This window comes from Dendrobates tinctorius, unplaced genomic scaffold (genome assembly GCF_039654945.1).
Source record: "Dendrobates tinctorius isolate UK_male_01 unplaced genomic scaffold, ASM3965494v1 ptg000008l, whole genome shotgun sequence".
In the NCBI taxonomy this organism is placed as follows: domain Eukaryota; kingdom Metazoa; phylum Chordata; class Amphibia; order Anura; family Dendrobatidae; genus Dendrobates; species Dendrobates tinctorius.
In genome coordinates this window covers 42,364,844-42,376,892 of record NW_027361676.1, presented here as the reverse complement: position 1 = coordinate 42,376,892, position 12,049 = coordinate 42,364,844, and the positions used below count along the sequence as shown (strand labels likewise).

The following is a 12,049-nucleotide window of genomic DNA, read 5'->3' as shown; positions in this document are numbered from 1 at the left end:
AGCGGAAAAATAAAGTTATAGCTCCAAAAAATCGGACTAGAAAGCGATGAAAAAAGTCATGTTCCCGAAAATGGTACCAATAAAAAAAGTCAACTCATCCCGCAAAAGACAAGCCCTCACGTGACTCTGTGGGCCAAAGTATGAAAAATGATAGCTCTCAAAATATGGGGTTGCAAAAACTATTTTTTGCATTAAAAGGAGTCTATTAGTGTGTGACAGCAGCAAAACATAAAAACTCGCTATAAGGCCTCTTTCACATATCCTGATATTTCCAGTACCGAAAAAAAAAAACTGTACCGGAGATGTCAGTGTCCGTGTGTAGTACTTGCGGCACACAAGTGCCATCTGTCTGTCGCCCGTATGCCGCATCAGTACCACACAGACGGGTGGCAATCAAGCAACGTTACAGTAAGCGCTGTTCCCCGGTACTGGTTGCTGAACACTGCTCTCATCATGCTCCCCTGCTCTGCCTGCGATCGGCGCTAGCAGGGCAGAATGATTAGAATTAGATTTAATTGATAAGAGCAGCGGCGGCTGATGGGACTATTACTCCAATCAGCCTACCTGTGCTGCTGCTAATAAGTGACAGCAGGAGCAGCTGATGGGGGGTATTCATCAGGTGTTGCCTACACTATAAATAAATGAATGAAAAAACAGTGTGGGTTCCCCTGTATTTTCTGTAACCAGCCAGGCAAAACTCACAGCTGGGGGCTGCAACCCTCAGCTGTCAGCTTCAGCAAGATTGGTTATCAAGTAGAGAGGAGTCCCTCCATTTTTGTTAACCAGCCTTGCTAAAGCTCACAGCTGGGGGCTGGTATACTCAGGCTGGTAAGGGGGCATGGATATTGACCTCCCCCAGCCTAAAAATAGCAGTCTGCAGCCACCCAGAAAAGGCACATCTATTAGATGTGCCAATGCTGGTGCTTTGCCCGGCTCTTCCCACTTACCCTGTAGCGGTGGCAAGTGGGGTTCATATTTGTGCGGTTTGTCACCTTTGTATTTTCAGGTAACATCAAGCCCATGGCTTAGTAATGGAGAGGCGTCTATAAGACACCTATCCATTACTAATAATATACTGTATATTGTATGGTAAATAAAGGCAGAGCCAGAATAAAGTCTTTTTATTAGAAATAAAACAAAAGTTTTCCATTTTTATTTAAAAATAAAAGTTATATTCGCCTAACGCCTATTCCACAGAAAGCCCTCGTTCTCCTGTAATAAACCAAACCTAAAAGAAAGCAATAGCCCTCACCTCTCCGTCGTTCTGTCCCACGCCGTGTCTGGGGGAGAAATAGTTTTCAACCTGGACAGTGCCAAGATGTGACTTTCCAGGCTGAGAACCACTGGGGAATGAACTCCTGTGTTTCCAGCAGGACTGAACTGCCGTGACCTCGGTGAGATCCCCGCTAGCACAGTGAGCAGTTCATCTGAATCACGTCACTCAAAGATTTAGATGGAAACCTCAAAGTAAGTGCTTAGTGTAGAGCGCTGTATAAATCTGATCCCAAACATTATGCATAATGTTCCCAATAAAAGCTTCAACTCAGTCTATGAAAAAAGCAAGCCCTCACTTAGGTCTGCCATCTGTTTACGGAAATATAGGGGGCTTCCATGTTACTAGTAGCACAAAGGCTCTGGAGAAACGAAATGGCTCCTCATCCGCCAAAAGAAATTTAGCAAATTCTCCACTCTAAAATCCAAATGCCCTCCACCCTTCTGAGCCCCACAGTATACCGAAACCACACATTGCGTCCACGTTTGGCATTTCTGATGAGATGAGAGCCCACCTAACTTACGGGTGCATGGCTCTGGAAGCACGGGTTGGGCATAACATATTGGTTACTACAACGTACTGGTCACTTGAGCGTGCTGCTCACTACAACGGCAGTTTGCATTTTTCACTCGACAACATTCATTGCTGCTTGTTTATGGAAAATACACATGAAGTCAAAATAGTCACTACACCTGTAGATAAATTTCCCAAGGGGTATAGTTTCCCAAATGAAATCACTTGAGGGGGGATTCTACTCTTCTAGCAATTAATGACTCTGTGTATGGAGTCCTCAAACTGTTCTAGGAAAATCTGCACTCCAGGAGGCAAATAGTGCTCCTTTCCTCCCGAGTCTCTCCGTATGGCTAAGTAGTACTGTACATCCACATATGGGGTATTGCCACGTTCAGTAGAATTGTGGGACAAATTTTGGGGCCATTTTTACCCACTTCTTGTGTGAATATGTAAAATCTTTGGCTAAAACAAAATTTTGATGGTAAAAATGTAGTTCTTTTGTCTTCACTGCCCAATGGTATACAATTCTGTGACACACCCATGGTGTCAATATGATAACTGCACGCCTAGATGAATTCATTGGGGAGTGTAGTTCGTAAAATGCGGTTACTTATGGAGGGTTCTGCTGTTATGGCACTTCATGGGCTTTCCCAGTGAGTAATAGCACCTGCAAAACATAACAGTAAAATCTGGCATGCCTTGCCTTCTGAGCTTTGCACTGTGCCCGAAAAATATTTCCCAATTACATGTAGGGTATTGGCGCACTCAGGAAAAATGGACCTCATTTTGTTGTAAAAAAATAAAAAATAAAAAAAAAAGTCCTGTTAGCCCTTTGAAAAATTAAAAAATTGGGGCTAAAGCAGCATATAAAAAATGCAAGAATGTAATTTATTCTTTCTTCACTGCTCAGTGGTATAAAATTCTGTGATGCACATGTGGTTTCAATATGATCACTGCACCCTTAGATGAATTCATTGGAGTATAGTTTGTAAAATTAGTTCACATATGGGGGTTTCTGTTCTGGCACCTCAGGGGCTCTGCCAATGTGACATGGCACCCTCAAACCATTCCAGCAACATGTGAACTCCAACATGGCGTCTCTTCCCTTCTGAGCTGTGCACTGTGCCTCAAAAGTAGCATTTCCCTATATATGAGGTATCCGCATACTCAAGAGAAATTGCACAACAAATTTTATGGTGCAGTTTCTCTTGATACCCTTATGAAAATGCAAAATTTGGAGCTTAAATAACATTATTTTTTTGTGCGGAAAATGTGATTTTATTTTTACGGCTCAACCTTATAAATTTCTGTGAAGCACCTTGGGGTTCACATATCTAGATAATTTCCTTGGGGGGGGGTCTAGTTTCCAAAATGGGGTCACTTGTGGGTAGAGTTTCCACTGTTTAGGCACATCAGGGGCTCTCCAAACACGACATGGTGTCCGATCTCAATTACAGCCAATTTTGCATAGAAAAGTCAAACTGCGCTCCTTCCCTTCCAAGCTCTGCCATGCTCCCAAACAGTAGTTTACACTCACATATGCAGTATCGGCATACTCAGGACAAATTGCACACACAACTTTAGGACTACAATTTCTCTTGTTATCCTTGGGAAAATAAAAAAATTGGCTCTGAAATAATATTTTGTGTTAAAGTTAAATGTTCATTTTTTTTTTTTTCCCCACATTCCAAAACTTCATATGAAGCACCTGAAGGGTTAATAAACTTCTTGAATATGGTTTTGAGCACCTTGAGGGGTGCAGTTTTTAGAATGGTGTCACTTTTGGGTATTTTCTATCATATAGACCCCTCAAAGTGACTTTAAATGTGATGTGGTCCCTGAAAAAAAAAAAATGGTGATTGTAATAATGAGAAATCGCTGGTCAACTTCTAACCCTTCTAGCTTCCTAACAAACAAAAATTTTGGTTCCAAAATTGTGCTGATGTAAAGTAGACATGTGGGAAATGTTACTTAGTAAGTATTTTGTGTGACATATCTCTGTGATTTAAAGGCGTGCAAACTCAAAATTAGAAAATTGCGGCATTTTTGCCAAATTTCCATTTTTTTCACAAAGAAACGCAAGTCATATCAAATAAGTTTTACCACTAACATGAAGTACAATATGTCACGAGAAAATATTCTCAATCACTGGGATTCATTGAAGCGTTCCAGAGTTATTACCTCATAAAGGGACAGTGGTCAGAATTGTAAAAATTGGCCTGGTCATTAACATGCAAACCACCCTTGGGGGGTAAAGGGGTTAAAATCCCCCATATCCTTCACAACACTGCTTCAAATCTGCAAGGAACAAAATAAGTAGCATATACATAGGACTTCAGAAATCTCATTCACTGTGATGGGACAGTAAAATACTGTTTTTCGTGAAAGAAAATGCAGCATGTGAACGTAGCCTACTAGATGTTTAATATAATGTAATGTCAGGTTTTTTGCCTCAATAAACCACAATAAGATCTGCAATCCCAATTCTAAAAAAAAAAAGTTGAACGTTGTTTAAAACGTAACGCTAACGAAGATAACTTTCATTGAATTGGAAATCTCTTGTAGCCTTATTTTATTCAGAACATAGAACAAAGTTAAGAAAGGGAACGTTACACATTTTTTCGTTACATTTAAATAAAAATCAACCATTTAGAAATTGACTGCAGCAATACATCTCAAAAAGTTGAGACGTGGCCAAGTCTGCCATTGAGTAGCCTCTCCTCTTCTTTTTACAATAGTAAAGAGACCAATTGCTGGAGTTTTGGGAGATGTTGTCTCATTATTGTGTAAAGTTGGATTCTCGCTGCCGTAAGGCGCCAAGTGTTTTCTATTGGTGAAAGGTCTGGGCTGCAGGTGGACAATTCATCACCCGAACTCTTCTCCTGTGAAATCCTGATCTTGTGATGGAAGCAGTGTGTTTTTTAGCATTATCTTGCTGAAATATACAGGGCCTTCCCTGAAACGTACATTGTCTGAAGGGGTATTTCAAGATGTGCAAGCTGCCCATGCCATAGGCAAGGAACATTTTTCCATTTAGCTTCAGTCCATTTGAAATGAGCTTTGGCTCAGAGAAAAGTTTTTGGATTGTGTTGATGTATGGCTTCTTTTTTGCGTGATAGAGCTTTAACCTGCATCTGTGGATTGCAAGCAAACTTTGTGTAGAGACAATGATTTCTGGAAGTATTCCTGAATCCTGCCTGTGAGTGCCGCCTGAGGGCCCGTAGAAGCATCCAATATTGATCATTGGCCTTGTCCCTTGTGTACATGGAATTCACCAGAATCTCCGAATTCATTTAACCTCAGAGCATTTAATAAATTATGCAATCTTCAATCTTTTTTTTTTTTTTATTTTGATGAGTTGGATTCTGTATATTTCTCCCATCTCTACCCATGACTTTGACTAGGAGCAAAGCAAAAAAAAAAGGTGGCACTACCTCCACACCCAGTTACAAGGAAAAACAGATCAAACAAGATATATCCAGATAATGGCCATGTCTTGTGGTGCTCAGCAATGAGCTTATTTCAGCGATGTCTCCGTCTGCAAACCTGTAACCAAAATAAAGTGCATTTCACTGAAATTGCCAGTGATGAGTGCTGCTCCGCTAGTTTTCCTCTGAATTTTCATCCAATTCTTGGACTCCCCAGCATCTCCTTTTAATAAAAGGTTCCTTTATCATTCTATATAATAGCAGAACAGACATAACCGGTGCTTGTAGTCATGGGGATTGCTTGGTGCCCACTCGGTGATCACAGATGGTCAGTGCTTCATCTATTCTCAACAGCCTGTATCTGGTGAAAGAGAACAGCTTTTTTTTTTTTTTTTTGTCTCTTGGCAAGAAGGTGAATAAATTCTAATGCTGCACAGACCTTCACAATTTTCGTACAAATCCTGTATAAAGCCATTGATTGATTTCTCTGAGAGAAGAAAACACTTATTTGGTTTCACTCATCATGTGTTTCTCTTTATTTCAGAAGGAAAATTGTGGATTCTTGATAGCGGACTACTAAACATCACTAGTGTGTCATTTGAAGATCGAGGAAAGTACACATGTGTCGCCACCAACTCCCATGGCACTGTGAATAATACAGTAACGCTGCGGGTGATTTTTACCTCTGGGGACATGGGCATCTACTACATGATAGTCTGTCTGGTTGCTTTTACTATTGTGATGGTGTTGAACATAACACGACTGTGCATGATGAGCAGCCACCTGAAGAAGACTGAGAAAGCCATTAATGATTTCTTTAGGACAGAAGGGCCAGAAAAATTGCAAAAAGCTTTTGAGATTGCAAAGAGAATACCTATTATCACTTCAGCGAAGACCCTCGAGCTCGCCAAAGTTACGCAGTTTAAAACCATGGAATTTGCCCGATATATTGAGGAACTGGCCAGAAGCGTGCCCTTGCCACCACTTATCATGAATTGCAGGACTATAATGGAAGAGATCATGGAAGTAGTCGGTTTGGAGGAACAAGGACACGCATTCGTAAGACACGCAGCTGTTGGCCAAGAACTTTGTGATGTGGACGAGGTGTTTACCATTCCTAATGCTTTACAACGGAGCGATTCTCCTACATTGGAGTCAGATGCCTCCTCTCTCCATGAAAATCCTCAGCAAATTGCTATTACTGTCTCTGTGCATCCGCTGGCAAAGAGACCGTGTCTCGATACAGACTCTCAGGACAGCATACAGTCATGTGTGAAAGAAGACACTACATCGAAAAGCTGTACAGACACTTCCGAACCAAGTGCCCCTCCAGCTGATCACACTACTGCATGCGTAATATACGAAAGCCATGTCTAGCTAGGAATTCTATGCATATCACTAACGGACACACAGAGCACCTTATAGACCAGATGTAAAGAATTATTGCCTTACTAGAAGAGACCACCATTTCATCCCATTATCCAGAATCCATTTCGGGTGAAATTTGCCCATTTTGCTCACTGAGTAGAGCTGTATGGCATTTGAGTCTGTTCTGTTGATACCACTGGATTTTCACGCTCACATTTATAGCATATCCTTATCTACAACATAGCCGAAACTTTTACAGTAGAATCGAATATATAGAATATGTATTTATTGTCTTGCTGGTCATTTATATGTTTAATTCTCGACATCTCTCTGCCAATTGAACTGTCATGGTACATTTGTGAATATTGTTTCAGATTGGAATCACTTTACTAAGGCAGAAGGTAGAAAACGAGGCAACATAAGTGTGCTTAATGGTATCTCACCTTTGGACTAATAACGGAACTAGCCATGGATGTGTTTCTGGGACACTAGAAAGCCCATGGGCCTTGTCACTAGACAATCCTGCTGCTGTGTCTTAAAGTGTAAGATTAATATACTGTGTCCTTCGAAACAGATTAGTGGCTTAAAAGGGTCAGGTTAAGTGATCGTATTTTTGCCAAAAACCAAGTGAGCTCTTTTCTCTATTGGCTGAAACCTGTAATAAGGAAACACTGTGAGCTGAGCTCATGAAAGAGGTAGAAAATACCAAAGACCAGGGATTACATAGTTCCTTCCTAATTTAATCTACAATACTGTGAGCGTTGGTGGATATATTCCTCGACACACCCTGGGAAGTGTACACAGCTGGCCAGCTACAGACCAGTTTGCTGTCAGACAGGATCTGCCATCTTTATTTATAGAGAGCAATTTGTTCATCGGCCAGAAGCTCTTTATATATGGGAACGTCTTATTTTCTGGGGACACAGCTTTGTTTTTTCTTTACATAAATTTCTCTTTGCTTTTTGCCATACAATTGAAGCATATGTGTTTTTTTTTTTTTTTTTTTATGGCACAAAAAGTACCACTCCAGTACAGTACACTTTGTGGTTTTATAAAAAAACCGTATCCAGAACCATACCTTTTTTACAGTAGGTGTCAATGGTAATAAAATGCAATGAGATTAGAATCCTGTTGTAGCAGTAACTTTTTTTTTTTTTTCTGTAAGAATGCTTCAACTATATATCAAAACAATGGTGTGAACCTAGCCTAGACATTAGGCTTTATATCGGAGCCTTTGAAAACTAACTTGGGGCTTTTTTTTTAAAGCTACCAATGCTACACTAAACATTTTAGCAAATAATAATGAATTTTGCTGCTCACATCTCACAAAACAATTTAAAGTTGCTTTTCCTGCTTTCATCATCTTTCTGCCTGGAATATAGGTGCAGGAACTTTATTTTTCTGACTTATCCAGATGCATTGCAACCACCATTGTCCAATGCCCGTGTGCACTGACCTGAGAGCCCCCTCTGTTATGCCTCTTATACCTTTTTTATAAACGAGAACAGAAGTAGAGTGACAAAGACCTGCCCCTACTTTGTTTTAGCGTCACTGCACCTGAAGGCAGTGGACTTCAAGTTAGAAATATGAGAAGTTGGTATTTTGGAGGAATTTTTCAGGTTGAAAACATTACTTTTGTGTTCTTATTAGTTATTGAATTTGCCATTAGAGGAGCTTAAGTGTATTGAAATGACAGTGATATGGCACGATATTTTGGATAATATGTTGATTTGTTTTTTACTGTGATGGCTCTAGTATTGGCACAGCAATGGTGGCACCATTATCTAGGCACTTGGGCTTAGAATACAAAACTCTGGTTTTGTTTTAAAATTTTGATGCTCGGATATAAATGATGGCTTTTATGACTGAGACTCTTAAATCACTAAATCTGTTCTATATTACCCTGGGAATTGCAGCTGTGGCCAATTTCAGACTTCCATGTCTCAGACCACGATGCACAGAAAAGTCGTGGGTCTCCTGACCTGATCTCAACAGCCTCCCAGGCAAATAAAAGGCTCTGAGTTCATGCCAGGAAACCCACCGCTGGTCTAGAAATCATGGTCCTTACACAGATCATGAAAAATTGACCTGTGAATGCAGCCTAACCAAGCAGAATTCCTCTTTTTAACAAAAGTCCTGTCTTTCTGATCGGAGAGGCTCCTATTTCTTTCTTTTTGGACAGATCTTTAATACAGTTGAGTCAATGCTGTACTTTAGCTCTAGAATCAGTAGAGCTGGAGGGTATGTAATCTTAGACCACCAGATGATGAGACCTAGGAAAATTGCCCAGACCAGAAGTTTCTACTATATAAGAATATTGTTCTATTCGTGTGATTGTCTCCACACTTGTATCTCGGCTCAGCTGTCCAAGAAGGCAGAAAGTCTCCTAGTAGTTAATAGAGATTAAGTTACAGGTGGCTCAATCGAAAGTCCCTATGGGGAATTATTCTCCATAAATAGGTTTGCCCATAAAGATGGTGCACTAAATGATTTTTTTTTGTGGAAGGCAGATGCAAAGCTTTTAAGCCAATGTTAACATGTAACTGTACAAAAGTTTCAAACGAAATTCTAAAATTAACAATCTCATGGCAGGCCATGCTTATATATCTATTTTCATAAACAGACCCTTGTCCCGGGATGTTGGTCATCTCGATATGTACCAATGGCTCACTCTCGCGCACAACTGCTTTTGTAACTGACAGAATGGCGCTGCCATTATTCTTCTGTGCCTGCAGACACCTTGTATTTTGACTGACCAGATTGCCACGACATCTGTGCAGTAGCAGATGTGGTATTATGTATTTGTGGAACCTTTTGTTCTTTTCATTGTCACAAAACAACGTATAAAAGCTGTAAAACGGTCTACAAATCAGCCCACATTAAAGCAGCTGTAATAACGTCTCTTGTTTCTTTTATTCCAAAACTGCTTGAGATTAATCGGTTCAAGTTAGAAGTAATGTAACTTTTGTGGGGGGGGGAGTTCTGCAACGGAGTTAAGCAAAAAAATGTTTGCAGGACCCTGGTTCAATGGACACTAGTTATTCTGTGGCTGCCAGACTAGAGTGCTGCAAACCTCATCTGCCAGTATTCCCATGGCCTCTTCTGATTGGTAGGTTAACCTTGACGCCATGCATGTGTCTCCTGTCCACGATGGAAACACTGCCATGGTCTTAATAAACAGAAGAGGATGCCAACAAGTACAAGGTTTGAAGTGCTGTGGTTGGGCGGACACAGACAACCGACGTGGCCTCTGGTGCAGGATTCCGCACATCCTTTTGCTCAGCGCTACTCATTATATAAGGAAATATTAAACCTTTTTCATTTAAAAATTATTTGTACCAGAATAAATGTAGATATTGATTAAAGCAAACTAACTGTTGATACTCTGCGAGTTAACATAAAGAATGCCTTATGAATAAATTGATAACTGGGCTTTTGGGCTCATTCAGACTTCCATAGATTTCTGTCCAGTCAAGGACCACAATGAATGGAATGGCTGCGGGTCTCCTATAAAGCTGTCATGCTTGAGTCAGGAGCCCCGTGTCAGTCCTGTGATCGGACTGTGATCCACGGATGTCTGCATGAGGCCTAACCATTCCATTTATTAAAGGGTTGTTTCCATACAGTCTTGCACTGATTGAACAGTGTCAGACTTTGATGTGATACACCCCTAACCGGTAATAGACAATTTTGAATTAAATACCTAAAATATCCAACAGGAATAGCAGATGAACAGCACAATACAATACACAAAACATCAAAGTTCCAGATTTGATATTTTATTGAGAATAAAATATTTGTTAGAACAAACCGAATTGTTGGTAGGTTTCATTAATGTACTAAAGCTGTCAAAATGATCGAGAAGAGGGTTCGCTGCCTTCATCTGACTCGAATAGGGCTCCCCTCGAATATCAGACACCCTATTCCAGAATAGCTTCACTATGACAAATGAAGAAGATCCTATATATACACTTTTTTCCTCTAGGTAGTTCCCATAAAAGAGTGTTTCACAAGCACCATATTTGTTGTGTACATGATGAGCTGATTTTACACTGCATCAGTTGAGTCTTTCTAGCTTCCTGCAGGAACTTGTATCTCTACCATCTATTGCAGTGATGGGATGCATTTCACCTTCATACTCCACGGACTATACAGCAGCTGTCTGCTCAAAATATAGAGCTATAATTAGCACCGGAAGGGAGCAAGCATCATTTGTCAGCTCCTGTTCTCCGAGCCCGTCTCTGCAATGTCTTCTCGGGTACACTGGTGGCAATCTTTATAATGGAGTTCAATCTCTATCTGAACAATAGCGGCATTCTGCAACAGCTGAGATTACAAGCCTTTACTTGCAAGTTCTGGAAGAAAAGTGGATTGACGATAGTGATGAAGTGCTTTCAGTTAGTCTGGCTTCTAAAACTGGTTTCGCACAAATCATTGAGGAATGGTATAAAAAATATATTTTGTGTTGTGTATTGAGCAAAATATAGAAATATATTTATTAAAATATATTTGAATGATGAATATTATTAGATGTCCCTCCCCGGTCCAGCTGATGCACTCACTAAACCTGTCCTCAAGTCCTTCAGACCCATTTAGGAAGTAGACAAAGACTTTAGACTCTTAGAATTATTATTATAGTGCTAATAATATTCTAACATTTTCCGCAGAACTTTACAATTCAGAAGGTACTCGTACAAATATCAGACATTAGAGTAACACACAATTATAAAGGAGTGAGGGCCCTTCATATGAGCTATAAGAAAATAGGGGAGACACAAAAGGTAAAAAACTGCTTGGAGGGTGTGGGAACAGATGAAAGGAGGGATCAGATTCTAAGCAAAATTTAGGAAGGGAAAACTGACAGTTAGATTAGTGAGATAAGGTGATAGGCTTGTCTAAAAAGGTGTGTTTTAAGGGTACACTTATAACTGTGGCTACTCGAAATTAATCTTATTGTCTTGGGTAGAGCATTCGACAGAATTGGTGCAGCACAAGAGTAGTCTTGGAGACAGAAGTGGAAAATTCGGATTATGGATGACTTAAATCTTTGATCATTAGAAGAACTGAGAGTATGGTATGGTGGTGGACAGAGATGAGAGGGATGTGGAAAGTGTTGTAGGTGAGAGCGATCAGTTTATACTGTAGTCTAACGGATGGGCAACCAGTGCAATAAATGGCACAGATTGGAGTCTTCGTTGTAGCAGCTGGACATAAGTTTGAGGCTGTCTACTGCATTCAATATAGTTTGGAGAAAGAGTTTAGTCAGAGGGAAACAAAGTGGCAAGTTGCAGTATTCCAGATCAGAATGAATAAAAATGACATAAACATTTCTAGAAAGAAAATCTATGTAATATAAGATAAGTCATTCTACCTCAAAACTGGGAACAGTTCTTTTAAGTGTCTATACAGGGTGGGTACACCTTTTATGAGCTGAAGCTAGTGATTGACTGCAGATATCAAATGACGT

General features: G+C 40.2%; 1 protein-coding gene across 2 annotated transcripts in view; it reads left to right on the top strand.

Annotated features, from left to right (window-relative positions):
* MFAP3L (microfibril associated protein 3 like) overlaps positions 1-9,483 on the top strand; it is a 56,973-nt gene extending 47,490 nt beyond the window's left edge. For both annotated transcript variants that reach the window (XM_073577304.1, XM_073577311.1), the window contains exon 3: positions 5,759-9,483. In XM_073577304.1, the coding sequence (XP_073433405.1) occupies positions 5,759-6,591 (833 nt within the window). In that variant the 3' untranslated portion in view covers positions 6,592-9,483. The remainder of the gene's footprint in view (positions 1-5,758) is intronic.
* Positions 9,484-12,049: the final 2,566 nt, after the last annotated feature.